The following is a 25,540-nucleotide window of genomic DNA, read 5'->3' on the forward strand; positions in this document are numbered from 1 at the left end:
CTTAACCATATGTCTGACGCCATATAACTGTAAATACAATGTGTTGAGTGTGTCGTTAAATGAAACATTTGCTTCTTTTGTCGCCCTAAAAGAACAATGCATTTCTACATGTTGCATAATTATTATTATTTTTTCTATATTCCACAAAAGATGGCATTTAATATTTATATCAACATGGTTTAAATATTGCTGTTTTCATATCACCATTTTATAAGAACATGTATTCATTTGATATGCAATTGAGAAAACCCCCCAAACATAACATCATATAAGTTTCACATTTCTTGCAACCAAACTCCTTATGATGTGTGAGGGAATGTTCCTATCTATAGTCTAGATGTTTAGACTAGGTCTAAAAACAATGTGAGATCATGCAATCTGGAGGATGTTTTTTTAAAAATATTTAGCATTTAAAATAAGTGTTTTTATACGTCCATCTATGATGGGTCGTATTATGGTATGGCGTTGTCCGTCTGTACATCTGTTAACTTTTTCTTGTCCGGACCATATCTTGCATACAGGACCATCAAACCTCACATGTAGGAACAACTTGGAATGGCGGTGTGTTGCATACTATTATTAGGTGACTGTGATCTTCTTTCACGCCACCTGATTTTTCTATTTCCTTTAGACATTGTTTACAATTTAGGTCGCATTCAAATGTAGTTTTAGTGAAATTGCCATCTTATGGCAGGGTGTAACAACTATATTGATGTACACTATATTGAACATACATAGTAACAATTTACAATTAGAATGATCACACTGTCCAAAGTCAGACAGTTTGAATATTGTAAAACTTGAGCCCATATCATCAAAATGGATGGTGTGCTGCACTTGAATTAAGAGTTACCTCTCCCATAGTCACTTTGGTGTATTTTATTTGACAATTCATGGTCCATATTCAAGAAATTTGAAACTAATATGCTGTTAGTTTTAAAACATTTATTTAGATTTTTTAAAAAGAGCTAAACTGATTATGTACCAAACATAAATGAATGTTAAAATAATAATACAAGTTGTAGAAGTGTCACGATAAATAGATTTTTATATAACCTGTGTACTCTTTTATCCCAAGCTAGGAGTAAAAGAGCAAATAGAGGGCAATGATACATTTATTTATCCCAAGTGATTTTTCTACAATGAATTTATCTTGCTGACATGTAAACTATACAACTAATTAACTATAACAAATTAACACCAGGTCGTAATGATTGCTAACATTTCAGTTAATGGAAAAATGCAGATGTGAATTAAATCACTGGCAGTGAAAACAATAGTTCCATTTACAAGAACAGTTATTAACTTAAAATGTCTTCGATATATTATTGTCTGAAACGGATATCAATGAACAAAACAAAAAACTACCAGAAATGAATGTAAAATAATAACAGCAACAACGTTGAAACCAGTCAAACTCATCAGCAGAAGAAGCCACTGGAGCACATTGGTTTGTTAATCATTGGCTATTGGATGTCAAACATTTGGTAATTTTGACATATAGTCTTAAAGAGAAAACCTACATTTTTCCATTAGTACTCTTTTATATGCACAGACAGGATAGCACATACCACGGCCTTTGATATACCAATTGTGGTGCACTGGCTGGAACGAGAAATAGGCCATTGGGCTCACCGACAATGATCAATCCCAAACCGACCTTGCATTAAGCGCTTTACTACTGGGCTATATCTCGCCCCTCATCAGCAGCAGATCATTGGCCTACATGTAGGTGTGCTGAACTTTGAGGACTCATCATTTAAAACAAAATTATTTTGACATTTTGGATGGCATAATAAAAAAACGTTTTATAGTAAAATTGTGTATTTTTATAGTTAAAATAATAATGGTATGTATACTTGATTTAACCCTGACAATTAACCATGGCATTTGGCATTGCCATGGAAATTCTTGTAGTGTTTTCAGATTTCATCAGTATTGATTTTGCCATATAAAGTTCAATTTTTCTTTGTCATTTTCTTAATTATTTATATATTATAATACTGCTTAATTATTTATATATTGTAATACTAACATATTAAACTCTTCTTCTAAGCATTAAGTGCAAAAGTGCTTTTAAAAACCCTGTAGATATTATACTGTAACCTATGTTTTGCCATGTCCATTTCCGTAAGTGCCAAGGTTGTTAATTGATTATAATTGTTGTTTTTTAATCTACTTGTTGCTCCAGCATTACTTGGGATGACCGTAACTTGAAAATTGCCGGTGGTGTATAAGAGAATTTAACTTTCTCTGTACAGGGTGTAAGGGTTTTGTCTTGTGTAAATAACCAATGATATTACAGTATTTTACATGAAAACCCATTTTTTCCTGTCAACATCACCATGGGCTGGGATATGTTTTGTGCCTTACATCTCATAGGATCGGCCTCGGTGGCGTCGTGGCAGGCCATCGGTCTACAGGCTGGTAGGTACTGGGTTCGGATCCCAGTCGAGGCATGGGATTTTTAATCGAGATACCGACTCCAAACCCTGAGTGAGTGCTCCGCAAGGCTCAATGGGTAGGTGTAAACCACTTGCACCGACCAGTGATCCATAACTGGTTCAACAAAGGCCTTGGTTTGTGCTATCCTGCCTGTGGGAAGCGCAAATAAAAGATCCCTTGCTGCCTGTCGTAAAAAGAGTAGCCTATGTGGCGACAGCGGGTTTCCTCTAAAAACAGTGTCAGAATGACCATATGTTTGACGTCCAATAGCCGATGATAAGATAAAAAATCAATGTGCTCTAGCGGCGTCGTTAAATAAAACAAACAAACTTTATTTTCATCTCATAGGAACAACAGTTATTTTGTTTTAAAGTCTGATAGCTTAACCACTACACCACCAAGGTGGATAAACCAAATAATGTGTTTTATAGTCAATTAAATCATTTTGGGTTGTCCTTTAAATAGAGGTGTCTGGATGCACAAGTTTTATGGTCTCTTTAACGGTCTACAATATAGGATGAAAATGATTTTCATCATTTCATAATTATATTCCATGTCATATATTAACAGGCCAAAAAGACATTTACTATTTTCTTTTTCTTTTCTTTTTTATATTATTTTTTTTTATATAAAAGTCTTTAGATAACATTACACAATCACTATGGCTTCAGTGTTATATATATATGTAAAGAAACTGGTAACAGTCAACAGTTGTATCAGTATTTATACTTTCCACTTTGGCTTTTCTTGAAATATTCTACCCCTCTGCATCACCCCACATAAGAACCAGATGTAAAAAGCTGACTAGCGTTATATTGTGATCAAGTTATACAGGCTCGACTGTAGAATCTGTTATGTTACATGACTGTATCTTCTTGTCCTCTCACCTCATTAGAGGTTTATCCTCAAATGCTCCACCCCTGGAGTGAGCCGGAAGAGAGAAACCACGGCTAGCGTTGCACACCGATCTCCAATTATACCGGCTGGACTATAGAGCCAGGTACATATTACACGATTGTATCTTCTCTCCTCTCGCCCCAGTAGAGATTCGAGAGAGTAGTCCTTCCTGCTTCACACAAGGGAAGCCCGCTTCAGTCTTGTGTGTGCGTATAGTGCATGGCTGGCAATCTGTCAAGTGTCATAACCTAGCAACTGACATGATCTATTACCTTAGCCGTCACTGGGGGTCGGGGTCAGACCTCCCTCAGCATTCGGGGCCAGTCCACAGTCAAAACAATAATAGCCGGAGAAGTTGGAGGGATGAGGCAACCCTCCGAGGCCTCAATTCCTCTCATCAAAGCAAAGCTATGTGTTCTACCTGTTCTGGACTTATTGCCGTGGAAAAGATGCCACTGTGTTGCATGTATCCCGAAGCATGCACCTTTGGATGCATTTTCGATGTGGTAAGAGATTATTTAATTATTATTTTTCATTAATATAATTTACTTGATGATTTTGGGGGGTTTTTGGTCAAAATTACATATTGAGAAAAGAACATTTTTTATCCTTGCATCAGGATCAGTGTATACAATTTCAACATTTCTCTGATGAGATGTTTTAATTTTTTAACATTAACAAACTCAAGCTTTGTACAATGTATAATTTTATGTAGGTTTTCTTTAATATTGCTATTTTATATTATCTTTTTTCAAACATCTCCAGTTTTGCCAAGATTATTTTTAATTACTAAATAAGATTTAAATATACTTTCCAATACTATTTTTTAATTTCAAATCTTTGTCCTTAACAGGCTTTACACAAATTTCATAAGAAATTGAATGTAACTAAATTTATTAGAAATCATTTTACAAAAGACACACATAACATAAAACTACTGCATACAGAATAGTATATCTTCTGTGTCTTTTTTTAAAAAATCTTTGTTCTTTCTTACAGATACATGTATTAAGAAGGTGTTTGAAAAAGTAAACTATATAATAAGAATTAAATTTTAAATAAGAGTATGTTTATATGTTTACATGTACCAGTAAACTCTTAAAAACCTAGAAAAAGTCAATACAGCAAAGTTGTGTAAAGTTTTTAAAGACCTTTTTTAAGTTTAAAAACTTTTTTTAAAAAAGTTTTAAAGAGGCGTTAGCATGGGAATTTTTGTTAGCAGTGTCATGTTGAGGAATTTGTGGCATTGTTGGCAGGCACAGGGGGTAGTTGGCGGCTGACATTATTTACTGGAAATGGGCGGATGGCTGGCAGAGGCCACCCATACTCAATTTGAGTGAAGATGCCCAGTCCTGTAGCTATTCCTACTCAAATTCTAAGAGGTGTGAATGCTTGAAACATTGAAATTCCTTACTGACTTGTGATCGGGGATTTTATCTCCTATCTTTTGGCTTTTCTAAAGAAAATCGCGTAGGCTTGGCCTGATGAATTCAGTACAGTCCATATTCCCGGCAGATAACTGTTGTACCCCTGCAGTCATTTGCTTTGATGGACGTGTGTCACAGTGGAACGGTCCAACTTTTGGGGGAGATGGCTAGTTGCTTATCAGCTGTGTTCTGGAGGATAAGTTCTGTTATGTCTTACGTAATAAAGCATCACCATTACTCAGGTATTGTTAGTAGGTGTGAAGTGCTAATAGGTGATGTCCAGACAGTTTATTGACACTTTATGAAGTTTTTGCTTCGGCTGGCAGTGTCTTGTCTCACCCAGGCTCAGCCTGTTCCAAGTGCCAAGAAAATTTTCATTTTTGTCATGCTCTGTAAACTTGACACGAAACATCAATATCCATTGCAAAGAGTGATTAATGGTCATGTAACCACAGAAAAAGTGAACAATTCAAGGCGCCTGTTTTCAGTAAATCTCTTTGATATTAATTTTTGGCAGTGTAATGGTCGTTTCTTGCAGGGAAATAAATGGTTTTTTGCACTAAACAACTGGCACCTGGGGTTCAGAGGTCAATGCTTTAGATTGCATGTTTGTTTTGCTATTTGAAAAAAAAAAGTACTAGAAAAACCAAGTTCTTCTTGTTATTTCTTGTGGCAGATGCTACCAACATAGAAGGCTTTTTTTTTAAAGGTATGCGTGCCTTCAAAAGTGAATACAAGCTAATTTGTATGTGTCTCATTTGAAATGATGCAAAAAGAGCACACAAAAAACTCACTTTTTAATTGAATAAGACTCAAAAACAAAATACACTGCTTTAAAAATGTCTGTACCCAATACTGATATAAAATTATTTGTCATTATATGGGCATCATAGTAATAAAAATGGCAAGTGAAAAGTGCACAACTTTATAAAGAAGATATTCATTCATGACTACAAAACAGTTGCTCTTGAAATTATGTTTTAAATATTTTGTAAATGTATTTTTTTAACTGTAAGTTAATTTAATTTCAAAACTGCCGAATTATTGAACCAAATAATAAGTGATAATAAGGCAAGTTAATGTGAACCTCAAAACATAAAATTAAATGGGTATAGATAATTAAAAAAAGATATTTGTGTTACAGAGTGTCTTAAAGAGACATTCCTGAATTTGCTGCAGTTTTTAAGATGTTATCAACTAACAAGAGACTTTTTAACAATTGTAATTACACATCAAATACATTTTTCTGAATAAAATATTAGTGGCTGTATATTAAACATGTTTCTGATCATTCTAATATTTGTACTAGGTTAAATTTCATCTTATTTCCTAAAATATTGTTTTTTCGTTTGTACAAAAATATTTGAAGACAAAATCCAGTTTAGGCTTCTTACAAATATTAAGATGACCAGAAACACATTGAATATACAGACACTGATACTCTAAACAAGAAAATATATTTAATATGTAAGTTTAATCATAGAAATATTTTATTAGTCAGAAAAATCTTACAATGCAGCAAACTCAGGAATGTCCCTTTAAGAGTGTAAAAATTTGTCTCCTTTCATTGTACTACAGTTTGTTTGATATAAGATGGAATCTTTATGGTTTTAAGATAGCTAGATAATAGAGATATCTCAATGAGAAGATTTCATTGTAACAAATTTTCATTTTAAGTTGTAATCTACCATGATAAATTATCCGTAAATTTATTCATTTTAAAATGTGTAAAAAGTGTGTATTTTTCCATTTGATATTTCAAAAACAAGGAATATATTCCTTACAGTTCTAAGTATCACTGGTAATTAGTTGTGTCCAACAAAACCATCTGTTAGAATTTGATCTACCTAAAAGTTTATATTAGCTTAGTTATTGATTTGCAGCCAGTACCAACTAACAAGCATTAACATACATACACGTTTACAATAATCAGCCATCCATATTAATGAAATTATCACTCCTGTGAGATACAGATGAGGCAATTCCATCCCAAGGGACCAATTTTTTTTTGTGAAACTCAGCCATTACAAATAGCATTTTGTCCCATGGGTTGGCATTGCCTCATCTCTACCTTATAATGGTAATTGATTCTTCTTCTCTCTTTTTTTGCCATTTGATTACAACAAAACATTTGTAAGCTATGGTTTGTTTCTTCTTGATTTGTTCACAAACACTTCACCAGCAAAGACATTAAACATATGTACACAAATGTAATCCCCATTCTGCAATTCAGGGCTTCTAGAATTTTTATAAAATCCACTAGCTGTGGGATCAGTGATTTAAAAAATTTACTAGCCACAATTAAACATTCAATAGCCTACTTTACTTTAAGTTAATACAATTTTACTAAATAATAGTAATAATCAGATATGTCACCTAAAGAGGGAGATAGAGTTTTAAAAACACTAACATTGGGGGGTTGGGGTGAGGGTGGGATGGGGACAGGATATTCATATTTACAAAATAGACTTAACTGCAACATTTGACTTTTTTTTTTTTCACTAGCCGTCTGGCATGGCAATAGTAGTTGATTTACTAACCCAACATTGAATATCACTAGTCATGGGAGTGGGGCTACCATAATCTAGAAGCACAGTGCAGTAATATAAAAATAAAAGAACTTCAACATAGATATAAAGCTAAAAATATTAAAATTAAAAAATATTTCTAAAGCAATGCTTCAGTGTGAAACGGCAACTTGACAAATAACTGATTCATCAGAATTTGGGAAAAAACGTTAATTTAGGTCGTTATCAGTCATCGTAAGACATGAGTTATGACATCAGCTGACCATAATTGGCACATTTAGAAATTATCTAGTCGAAGGAAGGAAGGAAATGTTTTAGTTAACAATGCACTCAACACATTTTATTTATGGTTATATGACGTTAGACATATGGTTAAGGACCACACAGATATTGAAAGAGGAAACCTGCTGTCGCCACTTCATGAGCTACTCTTTTCGATTAGCAGCAAGGGATCTTTTATATGCACCATCCCACAGACAGGATAGTACATACCATGGCCTTTGTTACACCAGTTGTGGAGCACTGGCTGGAACGAGAAATAGCCCAATGGGTCCACCGATGGGGATCGATCCTAGACCGACATCTCATCAAGCGAACGGTTTACCACCGAGCTATGTCCCGTCTTATCTAGTCGAAAGGCCAGGCACAGTGTTTTAACCCCATGCTAAAAGTAGCTATTTCAGTCCAGGAATGTTTTTATTTAACAATGCACTCAATCCATTTTAATTACAGTTGTACAGTGTCGGACATATGGCTAAGGACCACACAATGTTATATAGACTTTAACACTACGAATTTACAAGATATATATTACATGTTTTAATTACAAAATGAATGTTTGAATTGTGCTCATGTTACCAGTGTCGTGCAGCGTCATGCAGCCCTCTTAGAGGTAATTGTTAATGTGTCAAGTAATTATTACCCTGCTAGTATTCCAGTCACAGGTTTTGCACAAATATGCTTGTATTAATTTCATGATTTACCAGTGTTCTCGCTGGGTGAAAATTAAAGGAGGGCGGCCGGTCGGCACCACACCCTTCAAAAAAACACAATAAAAAAACAATAAACGTAGAGAGAAAAAAAGGGGGGGGGGGGGGGTTAGTAGTTTGGTTATCATATTGTTGTGTGTTGGTAGACTCTGAGAAAAGACATACTCCTTATTTTGCCTACAAAAAGGTGCAAAGGGGTTTATAAAAAAACTTGTCTTTTAACTGACATTCACGGGCAGTTCCGGTTTTGCTGGACCGATCAAAGTTTTAATATTATTATTTTTAATAAAGATTCCAAGATATACGAAAAACAATAAAGATGTTTGTAAAGTGATCTCCTAATGTCGGATACATTTTTGTTATTTCCATCTTCATCGAATGAATCGATCGCTGTGATAAAATATAATCGCCAGCTGATAAAAACTTTCGTTTTTGTAAAGACGGTGTATATATTATTTGGCACTCAAGATAAATGATTTTAATGATAAACACTACCACTTCAGTTGTTTTTATAAGCGTTCATATCCCCTCAAAATGAAAAGTTTACAATATTTTATAAAGATCTGCTTAATAAACAGAATAACAGAAAGTAAAAATCATCAGTTTCAACCAATTATATCTGCAACAGAGGACAAAATATCAAACGATAGTTAGTGGAAACAAAAGACAGAATGACCGTTCTGATCACGTGACAAACTTGGCGCCAAATAAGAGGGGTTTTTTTTCAATCTGAGATTGCCGAATCCGCAAAAAATTAAATGTTTTCATTGCTTACAACGAAATATAACTTTTATTGTGTCTATCAAACATACAAATGGATACAGATATTGGACAAAATAGAGGCTGTTAAAAATACTGTTAAATTACGTTACGGTAACTGTCGTAAATGTTTCATCAATTGCTTTTTCATATACAACGTGGCTTGTTTCCTTTGATGTTCAGTGTGCAGACTGATCGTTGTTTTTTGTGTGGGAAAAAAATGCATTTGGAAATAGCGGAGATAGGTGCTGGAAAATAAAGAGGGGCGCTCAAAAATAAAGGAGGGTGGGGAACGTGAAAGGAGGGTGGCAAAATGGAGCAGCGAGAACACTGATTTACACTACGAGTATGCATTTTTGTCAAAGTAATGATTTCTCCATGCAAGGAAAAATTAATGCATGAATGTTTAATTACATCCCAGGACAAACATCAATAAGTAAAATATTAAAAGAAAGTAAAGTTTGTTTTGTTTAACGACGGCAGTAGAAAACATTGATTTATTAATCATCAGCTGTTTGATGTCAAACATTTGGTAATTGTGACATGTAGTTTTTGGGGGAAAAAAAGGCTACATTTTTCAATTTGTAGCAAGAAATTGTTTATGACATTTTTTTTTTTACAAGCAGGATAGCACATACCATGACCTTTGATATATACCGGTTGTAGTACACTGGTCAACTGGTCATTATGGGGGGGGGGGGGGGGGGGACCAAATCGAAGCATGGGACCACCAAGGAGATTTGATCCTTTGGCCCAATCACCCCAGGAGAGTGTTCTACCGACTAAGATGGATCCCATCCCAATATCAAAGAAAACCAGGCTTACGTACTGCATGCATTACTGTATATATACCTTTGCATATTCATTTGAATACAATGGTTATCTTCGAGCAAACACCAATAGGTTTATTAATTTCTATCGTAACGATTACTTTTGATCTTGTGTGTCAGTTCAAAACCGAGTGCAGAGGATGTTTGTTTCCAAAGCACATACAAAGACTGGTTAAATACATTATGGAATTAATTTGAGGGTTTGGAGGGTTTTTTCTTTGTTAAGGTTTGTGGTATATGATTTTTTAATGTTTATTATTATTATTATTTATGTTGGAGTTTGGGGAAAGTGTGTGTTATATATTTTGTCACTTCATTTTGTTAAGTAGTTTTTACCGACACTGAGAGCTAATCAAATTACTGTCAAGCATTGCTAAGTATTTCATATGCAGTTGATTCCTGCTGTAGACTGCACATATCATTTAAGAGTCCACCATTCATTGAGACACGTTCCTGAACATCAAAACAGATCTAGGGCTAATGCATTAAAAAAGAGAGATTTTCACGCTTTCACTATTGAATATTCGGCCGCAAATAATTTGTGATCCAAGTCTCAAATAAATCCATGTACCATTTAGTGTAATTTTATTAAAGTTTGGGACAAATTCAACAAATTTCTTTTGACTACAGGTTTCAGTTTCTTTTTTTCTGTTTTTTTTAACATTCAAATTGAAGATGTTACTTCACTATTATTTCAGAAATGCAGGCCCACACCAATGTGTTATACATCTAGTTTAAAATGTGCAAAGTCTTCAAATATTATTAATAAATATATTTCAAGATATATTTGGTCCAGACTTTTGGTTAGTGTTTCAGTTTGGAAGATTAATGAAAATAAACAAATATAATTGGTTTTTATTTTAGAAGATTTATTAAACACTGATATTTGTAATATTAGTATACTAAATAAGTAGTAAATCCAAATGAACATGTATGTCATTGTATTAAGAGTCTGCCAATAAGTAACAAGTCTATGCCTAGCTTGTACGCATTACAAGGTATGTAATTAAACAGTTCTGCACCATGTTGAAAGAGCTTGGATTTTTTCCCCTTCTCTCTCTTGACATGAGGAAAACATATTTTACCCATGATCAATGGGGAGAGGGCAGCGTCATTAAGCCCATTCATGAAATAGTTTCTAAATGTGGCTTATTTAGTTGAGTAAATTTCAGATTCAATAATGTTAAAGTTGAAAACGAATCTTTTTTTTCTTTAATCTTTTTTGCTTTAATTTTTTTTCTTCTTTTTTATATTTTTTTATCATACATATTCTGCCTTGCTGTAAAAATATCAATATAATGATGTTCATTTCCTACTACATCAAAAAAAATATTCAAGAAGGGAAAAGTTTAAAATGCAGCAGAATATTGTAACTCTGAAATTGGAAAGACAATACAACAACAGTTAATTTTTTTTTAGCATATTTGAATGCTAATAATATATAGTTGAATCCTGATTTAGTTTTTCAGTGAAATCCATGAAGTTTAAAGGGACATTCTTGAGTTTGCTACACTTTTTAAGATGTTGTTGACTAACAGACTTTTTAACGATCGTAAATACATATCAAATATATATCATGTATATTAAACATGTTTCTGATCGTTCTAATATTTGTACTAGGTTAAATTTCATTTTATTTCCTAAAATATATTTTTTCGTACATATGAAATTATCTGAAGACAAAATCCAGTTTGGGCTTCTTACAAATATTAAGATGACCAGAAACAAATTAAATATACAGACACTGATACTCTAAACAAGAAAATATATTTAATATGTAAGTTTAATTGTAGAAATATTTTATTAGTCGGAAACATCTTACAATGTAGCAAACTCGGGAATGTCCCTTTAAAATAGCTAGTCTAGAACTTTATTCATGGTTGATTCCCAAGTGTTTGGAAATTTTTTAAATTATATAAATATATTTAAAAGCAAAACAAAAAAAGAAGAAGCAAAGTTGCATTTTGAGGATTTCTTTCTCTCTTTTTTTTGTCTGTCACATAGCTGTAAATTAAATGTGCTTTTAACTGCTAATACCATCTTAATGTTTTCACCCACACACTTGGGGTCTTCTTTTGAATACTTTCATTTGCACTGGTTATTTCAGCCCGCAATCAGTCTTCGTATTTTCCAAATAAATATCCTCATTGCAGGATGCACACAGTTTGTTTTGCTGTGTGTGCACACACGAGCACATTTCGAGTCCAATTTTCCTCGACTATTTTATTAGCAGCCCTCGGCTTATTTCATGAATGGCACAATTGGAGTTGCGTCAGGCCCTTGCCAGCTAGCTTTGCCCAACACTGAAAACTGTGTGACTTGAATGGGTAAATACAATTGATTAAAGCAAAGCCTTTTCAGATCTCTTGGGAAGCTGGCTTTAGCAAATATTAGCGAACTGCACAAAAACAGATTTTGTGATCGTTCCCCAGGGGTCCTCCACTTTCAGTGTGTTGTTGGACACCTGATGGTTTTAAGTGCCAAGATGCGCAGTTTGGTCAGCTTTATGTTTTGCCATCTTGATTGCAAAACGGGAGCCGATAACCCAGTCATGTTTGCAGATAAGTGTCTTAGGGCTCAGGTCAATCATGTAGGCATGATCATGGCCAGTGGAGGTTGTCTGGGGAAATAATGTCAGCAGTTATTGTTTCAGTTCATTTGAGTAATTTCAGTGTCAATTGCCATTTTGGAATTTATGCCATGAACACTGCATTATTTTCAGAGGATAAACATCATTAAATTCATTCCTTTGGCTTTTTCCTCCCTACTTTCTTTCTTTCTTTCTTTTTCTTTCTTTCTTTCTTTCTTTCTTTCTTTCTTTCTTTCTTTATTCATTTATTCATTTATTCAACTTCGAACATAAACACAAAGGACCTTAATAGATATTCCTAAAAAAAATACTTTCCTTTATTAATGGATTTACTTTTTATCAGTGGATTTTGATCTAATAAATAATTAATAAAATCACAAACATCAAATCTTTTAAAAAATAATAATAATAATAAAAAGAGAAATAAGAGAGAGAAAAAAGGAAGAAACATTTAGGAAAAGAACAAAAATGCCTAAAGATTGAAATACAGTTTTTAGTTAATCTTAATGTTTTCTGGGAAAAAAATTGAAAAGAAAATTAATATTTGAATGTAGTTCTGACAGGTATGAAGTATATATAAAAATGCAAAACAAGTTATTGTATTTCTGATTTAAAGTATTTTTATTTGAATACAAATCTTGACAGTTGACAAACGGATTAGTAACTGATAAAACCATCTGGTGAAATGTGAAAGTCTTCAGTGCCAGTTTTCATGGGACTGTTCATATGTGATTGCAGTTGGAGGGCATGGTCTGTAGATAATTTTTGTTGGAGGTCTTGTAGAAGAGGGATAAACATTTTTGGCAGCATTTACATAAATAAACAGTCAGTCTTTGCAAGTGGATCTGCCCATTATGGATAAGGTAGAATTGTTCAGTGTTTGTTAGGTTCATGGCATATGGTTCTTATAACTGACATTGTTTACAAATGGCTTAACATGATAACATCCAAGGTTTGACAAAAATATTAAAAGAAAGTGTTCTTCTTGTGACTGGTTAAATTTTGAATGCAGAAACTTTAGCATTCATTTAATTCAATAGATATGGGTCGGTTACCTGCAAATTTCTCTTTTAATTGTCCAGACTAAATTTAAATAACATCATTATAAACATTTGGTACCAAGTCATAATTATTGTGATACATCCTTCAACATAAATAAAAATGGATCGGTTTTATGTATTATGATGGAATAGTTTTTCGTTTACATGAAAAAAAAACAAGGAAAAAAAGTTTTATTTAATGACACACTCAACACATTTTATTTATGGTTATATGGCGTCAGGCATATGGTTAAGGACCACATAGATTGAGAGAGGAAACCTGCTTCCCCACTTCTTAGGCTACTCTTTTCGATTAGCAGCAAGGGATCTTTTATATGCACCATCCCACAGACAGGGTAGTACATACCACAGCCTTTGATAATATCAGTCGTGGTGTCCTTTCACATGAAAATCCTTTGCATATTTTGAACAGACTTCATTTGACAAAGCAACTGAAACTGTTTGCTGCAACTTGAATAATATTATTTGTGTGCGGATTGGTGGGTAACTGAATACATTTGTACATGGAGAGTCATTTTAGTCTTTGTTTTAAACACATTTCAGTGTATGCATATGTAAAGATGACCAACAATCGTTCCACACACTCGTACACCCCCAAAAATAAATCTTTTGAATTGTTATTTAGAAAAGAAAATGCATTATAAAGTATTTACAGTTTTAAGGTTTTATCTGCCAGATCACCAAATAGGAACTGCATTTCAACTTTACCAATTATTTTCATAACATTATTTGCCAAAATATAATTCAAGAATATAGCTTTTATTTTGTTTGGGAGAGATAAATAAATTTGGGTATACTGTTTTCAGACAAAACTTGCCATACTGCTTTTGTTATTATTTCCTGTCTGTGGGAAAGTGCATATACAAGATCTGTTGCTACATTAGGAAAATGTAGCGGGTTTCCTCTGTTAACTACGAGTCAGAATTACACAATAGCCGATGATTCATTAATCAAACAAACTGTTTTTATTAGTATTATTATTCAGCTTACATACTGAATTTGTTTTTGAATTTTTTTTAAATACTGAATATTGATGGCATAATTTAAGTACATGTATGCTTCAAGTGATGGATATGTGTTCTGTATGAATATATAAAAACCATCATTGCTGCTACAAAGTGCTACATCCCTCTCCCCCCCCCCCTTGCACCCGTCCCTCCACCCCTAACCCCTCCACTCCGCTTCCTACGCCAATGTAATTCAGTTTAAAATTATGTTCATGTTATAATACAGTTTATGAAAAGGAAATATCGGTCAAATGGTAACATTTTAATTCAAGAATACGTAGTGTTGTGCAGTCCTATAGCTATACGATCTAGTATTTAATCTTATTACTTGTCATTCATATTACTGATTACTTAATACCTTGCTCAATGAAAAAAGATTGCCCCGTATACCTTATCTAGGGTTTCTGGCAAATTACATGCTTGAGCCAAAAAGCCCCTCAATGGTATTATGTAGAAATATAAAGTCAGGCTCAATTCATATCTATTTCCATGCTCAATATAAAACTATGGTGTACATTTCATTTGCAATGAATGTTAAAGTCTTCTGGAAGCCAAATATTTGAGGAATGATATTCTTTCATGCATGTCATATCTCAGGTGACTTCAGTCCTAACCTTTGGAGTGGGACATAGACCTGTGGTAAAGCGCTCACATGATGTGCTGTCGGTTTAGGGTCAATCCCTGTCGGTGGGCCCATTTAGCTATTTCTCGCTCCAGCCAGAGCACTATGCCTGGTATATCAAAGGCTGTGGTATGTGCTATCCTGTCTGTGCAGTGGTGCATATAAAAGATCCCTTGCTACTAATGGAAACATTTGGCGGGTTTCCTCTATGATTATATGTCATATTACCAAATGTTTGACATCCAATAGCTGATGATTAATAAATGAATATGTGCTCTAGTGGTTAAAATAAAACAAACTTTTTTTTTCTTTCTTTTTTTTTCTCTCATTCCTAACCCATTATCAGTTTGAATTGGAAATGTAATATTTTTTACATTTTCTCCTGATCAAGTTATAATGTCGGCAACACATATTACCACAGTGCTATAAGGTGGCCAGTGTCTCTCTCATTTACTCTGTTTAAATAACAATGGATGTATTTCCCTTTGATCTGCGTCAAGATAGCCACACAATCTAGTCAGCACCACCAGCTCAAAATTACCATGCAGCCTTGTACAGCCTAGATGAACATATAAATGGTCTTCCTCAACAAATTAATTGAGTTTTAGTTGGGCAATTTTGTCGGTTTGAGTTCATAATTATTCTTTGATGTTCAATTTGAACATTGGTGGTCATTTGTTTGAGACTGTTTACATGAGTAGATAGAGAGTACATCTACTTGGACTAGACATGTGCAGGTTTTACCAAATATAATGGTGATGTACTGTAAATCAGAAAAATAAATGTGTTATGTTAGTATTGTTTTGGAACAAGTATACACAATCATTGGATTTAATTTTTTTTTAGTATATGCAGATTTAAAAAAAGTTGTGCATGAAGAAAATTCTGTGTTTTAGCTAAAATGTTTTAAGTGTCATGAATTTAAAAAAAAGCAATTAGCAGTTGTTTTGACTACCATAACAGTGGAAGATGGGCATGTTGTGTTGATGGTAAATTCCTTCACATCTTACTCTAACCACTACAACCGGCCTCAGCGGCACAGTGGTTAACCCATCCGACTACCGGCTGGTAGGTACAGGGTTCGAAGCCCGGTACCAGCTCAAACCCAGAGCGAGTTCTTAAGTGCTCAGTGGATAGGTGTAAGGCCACTACACCCTCTTCTCTCTCACTAACCTCTAACCAGCTAACAACTAACCCACTGTCCTTGACAGATAGCTGGGGTGTGTGCCCAGAACAGTGTGCTTGAACCTTAATTGGATATAAGCACGAAAATGAGTTGAAATGAAATGAGCACTACATAAATAACAATGTGTACCATTAGTACCTGTTCATCTACTTGTCAACAGCAGGGGCAGCAACTCATCCATTTCTTTTAAGATGGCAGGACGTAGCCCAGTGCTAAGGAGCTCGCTTGATGCATAGTCGGTTTGGCATCGATCCCCGTCGGTGGGCCCATTGGGCCATTTCTCATTCCAGCCATTGCACCACGACTGGTATATCAAAGGCCGTGGTATGTGCTATCCAATCTGTGGGATGGTGCATATAAAAGACCCCTTGCTACTAATAGACAAAATGTAGCGGGTTTCCTCTCTATGATTGTGTCAAAATTACTATATGTTTGACATCCAATAGCCGATGATTAATAAATCAATGTGCTCTAGTGGTGTTGTTAAACAAAACAAACTTCTTTTTTCTTTTAAGATGGTATTTTGCCCTTGTACATCACATAACTCTCAATTGACAGAAAGTATTTAACACCCAACCATTTTTTCATTCCAACATCATTATTTGTTATTATTATTTAATTTCACTATTTTACTTTTTCCTTGGTGATGTTTTTGGTACATGATTTAATGCATACAGTAGTTATTGTACCTATACATAGGTTGCATTTTCACATTAATAATTTATTTGCTTTCAGGTCATAATTTATGATGGTATGAATTTTTTAAGATATGAGTTTAAATATATGTAAGCCCGTGGTTTGTGCTATCCTGTCTGTTGAATGGTGCATATATAAAAGATCCCTTGCTACTACAATGTAATAGAAAAATGTAGCGGGTTTTCTGTCTACGACTATATGTCAAAATTACCAAATGTTTGACATCCAATAAACAAAACGAACTTTTATTATGATCTGAATATTATGTCTTTCTCCATTAAAAAAAAAAAAATGATGAAGCTAAGTTAGTGAAAATAACTGCCTGCAAATTAGTAGCTATAAAAAATGTTTTTTGTCTTGCCTGCATGAAGACGAGGGTCGAGATGTAGCCCAGTATACTCTTTATATACTCTCTTCAATGCAGGGGCATAACAGAGAGACAAATGTCAAACTGAAATTACTTGTGTTTCCAGGGCGGCAAGACATTGCCCAGTGGTAAAGTGCTCTCTCGATGTTAGGTCGGTTTATGATCGATCGCCATCGGTGGGTCCATTGGGCTATTTCTTGATCTGGTATATCAAAGGCCATGGTATATACTATCCTGTCTGTGATGGTGCATATAAAAAATCTCTTGCTACTAATGTAAAATGTAGCAGGTTTCTTTTCTAAGACTCATAATTACCAAATGTTTGCCATTCAATAGCTGATGATTAATAAATCAATGTGCTCTAGTGGTGTCATTAAACAAAAAAAACTTTAATTTTAGCTTCATTTATTACAAACCATAAATCCTAGATCAACGAAACTTTATAATTACATCTTTGAATTTTCATCTCAATTACCAATTTACTAAATTAAATTTCGTTTTAATTTTTAAGTTTAATTAGTAATTTACTTCTTTGGTTTTTTAATTATTTATCTATTTATTTAGTTATCTTGAATGTTACATCACCAATTATTTCTTTATTCACAGAATTAGTTAATGGTAGGTGACACATTTAACCCACAGGATTCTTGTTGTTCCTTTAAAATTAGTCTCTTTTTGACTTGCAATATCTGTGCATGAAGCTGAGTGTTTTCTTCTGTTTGTTTTAGGGAAGCAAGCTGGGACTGGTTCAACCTCCGTACCCAGGGCTGGTGATGGAGTTTGGGTCCCCTCCCCCAGCACACATGGGTATACCTCCGTTACACTCAGACGCCAAAACAGGTAAGCTTTCATATTACTTGGTAAACCACAATGGTACTGGCCACATGTGTCCATGGATTTTCTCAGTTTTCCAGTATTTGTTTTAATGTCTTTGTCAGATAAGATTTAGTTTTTGTTGACAAATCTGACCTCACCTCCGACAAAGCTGCAGTCTGTAGAACAGTCTTGTAACATTTTAATGCAAAACACAAATAAAGCTGCATTTTTCAATAAACTTGCGTGTCTTCACCATAAAGGATATTGTCAAACGTTTACATTCAGATCGCAGCGTGTTGCCTTTTGTGATCAGTTTTAATGCAGAGTTGTTAAATCCATTTCATTCAGTAGGTTTGTCTGGTTCTGTAACGGGGGCCATCTTTTAAAACAAAAAAATGCTGTACAAAAAACATTGGTTAAGGGGTGTATGCTTCATGGAAGTTGTAACAATATGCTAATAAAAGCCAAATATGCAAATACAATATTTGTATGTGACCTAAATAAGCGACCATATTGAAGAGAAAACTATGTATATGTGTTACATCATAGGTACAAAACAGAAGTAGATCATCTGTTCTAAATGCTTAAAATATAACAGAATATTCTAGAGACAGCAGCTTTAAGTGCTTCCATTTCATTTAGCTCCATTTCTTATGGTCTATGCATTCCAGATCAGTTGATAAAAGTTGGGTTCTAGATTTATGTGTCTTTTCTTTTTTTAATGCATGATAAACAAAAATAGAAAGGAAAATTAGCAGAGTTGGTTTTTTTGGTTGGGTTAATTGTGCGGTGGGTGTGGTTGTGTGTGTGTATGTGCGCGTGTGTGTGTGTGTGTGCGTGTGTGTGTGCACGCGTGTGTGTATGTGTGTTTAATTAATACATTTTCTTTGTGCTTATGGTAACCGAAACGTTTAATCCCACTGATATCGTAGCTTGTATAAAATGTGTATTTTATAAAATAACATTCAAGGATCTATTTCATATATCAACGTTCCAAAAAATGTTGCAGTCCTAATATGATTGCTATGAAATAATTCACAACCTAAACGGAAAATTTCCTAGTTTACATATTTAATTATCATACATGTATATCGGCAAATATATTTTTCAGTTTATTGATGATTCGTTTAATAGCAGTATATGCATGCAAATCTGTAACTTTAGTCCGAGCTAATTAAAAATGTCTATATTCTACATATTACATTTAAACAAATCAATAATATGTGTTAAAGGGATGTTTTTCTTACTTACAAAAAGTTGATATAGATTTTTTAATAGTTCTATGTGACATAAATATTGAATTAACAAGCTTTGTGGCAGTGTTATATTAAAGTGACTATCATGGGTTTTCAGCCTTAGTAAGACTTCTGTTTGTTCACCCCCCTCCACCCCCCTCCAACAAAATAAACTCACATTTTCCTTTTTTTTTAAAACACTATCTTTAACATGTTTTAAATTTAAAGCATTAGATGGATAAATACAATTGGCTTGGCTGAATTATTACACATTTCATTTGGTTGTTGAAAGAAATAAATCCTTACATAATAAACTATTTTAGACACAAATCCATATTGAAGTACTACAAAACATTACAATGTTCAGAAATGCATATGTTTTAGAGATTTTCACATTCTAAGCAAGAAAATGTAAGTAAATTGTAATTTGAATTATGCAGAAATATTTAATTTGCCAAAAACATTTTAAAATATCTACAAGCTCAGGTTTGTTCTTTTAAAGTAGCTTTCACTTGAGGTGCTTGCATCGCAGGATCGAACCACCTTGGTGGGGGTTTTCTCATTCCATCCAGTGCACCACAACTGGACAAAAACCGTGGTTTGTGCTTTCCTGTCTGTGGGAAAGTGCATATAAAAGATCCCTTGCTGCATTAGGAAAAATGTAGTGGGTTTCATCTGATGATTATGAGTCAGAATTACTATATGTTTGACATCCAATAGCTGATGATTAATTAATCAATGTGCTCCAGTAGTGTTATTAAACAAAACAAACTTTTTTTTCTTTTTTTAAAGTAGCTTATTAACAAAAAATCATATATAAACATTTAAATAGAAGGATCTGCCATTGGTGAGAGGTCAGACTAAGTATTCACAATAAGGGAAAACTAAGTTTAAAAAAAATTCTATTTTATGTTGAGATAAAATGATAAAAAATGTATGCACTGTGAATGGAAGATTGAAAATAAATATATTCATTGTATGTTCTTGTATGTTTGCAACAGTGAATATATATATATATATATATATATATATAATATATATACCACTCATTATTTGTAAATAAAAATGTTATTGCTTTTATATGCCTATATATTTCATATCACTGTTTCCGCCATTTACAATTATTTTGTGTTTAAAACTAGAAAATTCTTAAATATATTTTTAGTCTAGATAACTGTATGTAGATATATTGTCATATTGCTTAAATATTTGTGGTTATTTTGATTGCCTTTAATTTTCTATCATTGAAAACAATATGCACAAAATAACATGAACAGTGGTTAAAAATTGGTCTGTTATGTTTTTTTGACAACCTATTACAGAATTTTAAAATACATTGAGCTTTTGTTTGCCATTTCTGACATCATACATGACCTGCTTTCACTGTGATCCAATATATTAGTGATGATATATTCCAAACAAATCGGTACTAAACTTCACAGTCCGTTACTTGACATTTTGTGTAAAATGGCATGTGATATTTAGTACGACTTTTCCCACACTCTGACTTATTGCTTTCAACAACATTTGACAAGTATATGTGCTTCGATTTGAATGAAGACACGTCACAAGTACATAAAACATGTTCTAGTGGAATATTTTCATATAAATTTAATTTCTTAAACGTTTACATTTTCGCACTGTCAGGAAGCCCAATGTCTCACTTGTGTGGTGTTTCGGTACACACTGATTAATTAATCGGTGTGTTTTAGTGGGGTAGTTAAACAAAACAAACTGGTTGTTTGGGGGTGGGGGGGTGTTTTTGTTTGTTTTGGGGTTGTTGTTGTTTGTTGTTTTGTTTTTTTGTTTTTTTTTTTGGGGGGGGGGGGGGGGGGGGGGGTTGCTGTATCAAAGGTCATATCCTGTGCTGACCTGTCCTCAATAAGGGAAATTGTATATTAAAATGTCCCTTGCTGGTAATCCATGGAAATAGCCCTCACGACAGTATCAAGTTACACCAGTAACACTAATCCATCTGAGTTGTATAGAATCATCTTGATCATCATCAGCAGCATCTGTTTAATCAGTGATAGAAATAAGCAGCAATTTTCACCAGTTCACCGGACAAATATATCTGGAAATCTGCTTGTCTGCTAATACTTTCACTTGTCCAAATAAATTGTTAATTTTATTCAAGTACAAGGACATTAGTTTTGTTTGCTCAAAATGAAACAGCATTGAACATTTTTCACTTGTCCCCCCGGACAACCATTGAGGTATATTTTGCTTGTCCAAGCAGATTTTCACTTGTCAGGACAAACGAACAAGTGCTTATTTCGAACACTGTTAATATTGTATGGCTTAGTCTGATTAAGATATTTTTACCATGTCTTTATACTACCCTTGGTCAATAACAATAATAATAATATAAAACATTAAACACACATACATTCATTCTCTCATATGCTGGAAAACTGAGTTTGTGATTCACCTTTGGTGTTGATGGTTTACTAGTTTGTGTTATTTACTGTGTATTTGTGCACTGATGTCTATTGTGTATTTGGTGTGTGTGTATTTTTAGGGCAAGAAGCCGACACTTTAGGCAAGCCCTGTGTTTGTAAGACTAAAATTTTACTTCATAGAGCTATATACATATATACATATATTCTTTTTTTTTCACTACTGTGAATGACCTGCAGTTGATAGTTTTGCATTGTTTATCTCACTTTAAATGTTGATTTTGAACATAAATCCTGCTATCTCTTTGTCCATCTGCAAGAATTCAATCAGATTTATTCAATGTAAATTGGAAGTTCAGTACTTAATACTGAATTTTCAGTCTATTTGGGATTCACGAGGAGAGGGGGCACAACTGATAGAACAGAAGGGAAAAGACAGTACCATTCTGAAAATGTTATGTAAACTAATCTATGAGAAACTAGATAGTTCTGTTGCACATAGTTACCTCTAACAATAAATATAAGTTCATTGTGCCACTTGTATTGGGTCACCTGTAACAGTAGATGTAACTTCATTGTGCCACTTGTATTGGTCAAAGCTTGTATTGTAAAGCACTTGTAACATTGATCCACTGTTGTGTTTGATTTGTGTCAAGTGTCGTCAACATATGTGACATATGTTTTGTTAAATTTTATATGTGCCCTTTAGACCTAATTACAATAATTGGCCATGCACACATTGTTTTCTGTTAATTACATCATTTGTATATTTCTGCTTTTTTTATTCTCCTAGTTATACCATTATACAGAGGACCCAGATAATTCACTTATATGCACGAGGTCCCATTTTACGTGGTGATCTTAGTGCTAAAAAACCCTTAAGGGTCCAACTACCTTATCTACTTCAGGTGATTTTAGTGATAAGATTGCTTCTTAAATCTGAATGGCAAAACTATATTCCATGATCAAAATCATATCTTTGCATAAGACAGTCGAAAGGATATTTTAAGCCAAATGGGACTCAGGACGGTGTGTTTAAACCTTACATTCAATATATGCAGAAACATTGAAATTAAATTTCATTCCAAAAGTTTAAAGTTAATGAACATAGTTCTGCAAAGTAAGCATTTTTGCTTAATGTAAAAAACTGATTACCCTTTTTTCTTCAGGTTTTACACACAAATGTCAGATTATTATTATACGTGTGTATAGTGTGCAAGCTTGTGTCTGTCCTTTCCTGTGTATTAGGTTTAAGAATCTTCAGGTTTAAATACAGATGGAAATCTTCTAAAAACTGTTTGTCCTTCACAGTACAGTTGTAGATGTAGCGTTACGGCTGTATGTAAAAAAATCTTTTGGTTTGTCATCTCCTGCCTTCACAAAAATTAACACAAAGATTCATTTTCATGACATAAAGAAAGTTAAAACTCTGAAAAACGCCTTTAAAAAGAGTTGATATGAAGAGGACAGGCAAACACTAGATTTTTATTTTTGCCTAAATACTTGAGGTTTGTAGATACTGCATAAAGATTTTAGTCTCGTCATACGGGTGAAAAATATGTTGTGCTGTGAGGCCATTGAAAAATTGTGATGATCATATTAATTTTTTATTTCCATGTCAGTATCCTGTTTCTTTGTTTATATGGTTTAGTGTTTTTTATTGTGGGGTTTTTTTTTTTCACAATCAAAATGTTTAATATGAGTTTTAAAAAATTCAAAAACTAAATTTACTCATTTGTGAATAATACTTGAATATGTTAGTTTTGCTATTTTACTTTTTACATTAGATCATTTAGTTGTTTTTTTTGTGTTTTTTCTCATAAGTATATTACATGTTTTGTAATGCAAGTTTTCAGATTAGTGCTTGCTGCATGCTAAATTGTTCACCAGTCACAGATAGTAAAATTTAGATTGCATCTTACATTAATCTATAATCACATAGTTTTTCTATTGATAATGCTCTTCAAAAAAGAAAAACGAAAGAAAAACAGCTTAGTTTATCAGTTTATCATAAGAAAGATCATAGCTTTTTATGATTTAATGTCCTCCTAATCTGCTTAAATAGTATTCTGATTATGTTATTAATTAATTAATATTTCTTGAAAACCAATTAAATTGATGTAATAAAATTATATTTGAATTTCTATTTTGTTTTTAATATATATATTGAAGCATATGAATCTCTTTAAAAAAAAATAAAAAAAAATCAAGCTGTGTTGTACAAAGAATGTTGGTTAATAGTGAAGATGATTTGCCTTTACAAAATGAGTAAAATTGTAATGTTCAATGTGGTAATAAAAGGCAAATAGACAGAGACAGTATTTGTATGTGACCTAACTAAGCGGACGTAGTGAACAGAAAGTAGTATGTGGTCCTAAGGGACCCAATAAAAACTTAATAAAATTAGAGGGCTTTCAAGTTTAAAGAGGTTATGTTTTGTACTGATATTTAAAAAGGACCTTGAAAACAAGTCCAGTTTTGAAGAAATTCCAGTTTTCAGAGGGTCTGATTTTGAGGGGTTTCACTTTAACTAGTATGACTGATATAATACAGGGCTTCTAGAATGTTTATAAAATCCACTAGCCATGGGATCAGTGATTTTAAAACATTTACTAGCCACAATTAAAAATTCATTGGCCCTACTTTACTTTAAGTTAATACAATTTTACTAAATAATAGTAATAAGAAGGAGATAGAGGTTAAAAACACTAATAGTGGGGGGTTGGGGTGGGGAAGGATATTCATATTTAGAAAATAAATTTAACTGCAACATTTGACTTTTCTTTTCACTAGCCGTCGGGCATGGCAATAGTAGTTATTTACTAGCCCAACATTGAATACCATTAGCCATGGGAGTGGGGCTACCATAATCTAGAAACCCTGTTTAATATCACCAGTAAATTTCATGTGAAAAAAAATCTATGCAGTGGGGGGGGGGGGGGGGGGTTAATATTATAATAAATGAGTTGTTCCATTTCTGCCATTCTTTTGTAATTGGCAACTAATTAGCTTAATGTGGCTGGAACTGGCATTTGTTGATTGCTAGTCAGGGCCGAGGCCTCAGAAAGTGGTGATCTGTGATGTAAAGCCAGACTGAATATATCCACTGTTTGTGATCAGTAATGTTGACAATAACGTACTTCAGCTGTATTTACTTGTGAGTTACTTGTGTAGCTGTTATTCAGTTTATGGGGGTGGGGTGTGGAGGGGATTGTTTTTGGTGTTGTTGTTTTTGTGTGTGTGTGTTTTATTTGTATCCCCAGTAATGAAGAATGTTGACTTTCTAAGCAATATAATCTACTTTTCAGAATAGTCAAATTCTGGTTTATTCAAGGTTATACTTTCAGACAAACCATTTAGTTGAAGTAGTTACAAGCTAAAGCTACACTAACATGGACCAAACACTAACATGTACATGATGACCCAGTGATTTATTACCTCTAGAATCTAGATATTATTTTTAACACAATTCCGCTGTCAAAAATTGAACTTTGTCATTATTTTAATCCCAATTATAAAGTGGAAACTTATTTATTTGACTGTCAAAATGCCCAACATTTTTTTTTTCAATCTACTTTTATGTTTTGGAAGCTGAAAAGTGAAGTGAAGTCATAGTCAAAGTTAGTGCAACCAGCTTCAAATCAAGAACTACATACAATTAGTTTTACACAAATAACTTTGTATGC

General features: G+C 33.4%; 1 protein-coding gene across 8 annotated transcripts in view; it reads left to right on the plus strand.

The window, feature by feature from the left end:
* LOC121379435 (protein pangolin, isoforms A/H/I/S-like) overlaps window positions 1-25,540 on the plus strand; it is a 120,312-nt gene that overhangs the window by 67,519 nt on the left and 27,253 nt on the right. For 5 of the 8 annotated variants that reach the window (XR_005958843.1, XM_041508074.1, XM_041508075.1 and 2 more), the window contains exons 4-5: window positions 18,133-18,244; window positions 21,977-22,012. Coding sequence is in view for 7 of the 8 variants with exons in the window: in XM_041508074.1 (XP_041364008.1) it covers window positions 18,133-18,244; window positions 21,977-22,012 (148 nt within the window). In the remaining variant the exon portion in view is untranslated. Of the gene's footprint in view, window positions 1-3,549; window positions 3,849-18,132; window positions 18,245-21,976; window positions 22,013-25,540 lie in introns of those variants that run through there. The other 3 variants (XM_041508071.1, XM_041508072.1, XM_041508069.1) reach the window with 3 other exon arrangements.

The sequence above is a fragment of the Gigantopelta aegis genome, chromosome 8, assembly GCF_016097555.1.
Source record: "Gigantopelta aegis isolate Gae_Host chromosome 8, Gae_host_genome, whole genome shotgun sequence".
NCBI lineage: Eukaryota > Metazoa > Mollusca > Gastropoda > Neomphalida > Peltospiridae > Gigantopelta > Gigantopelta aegis.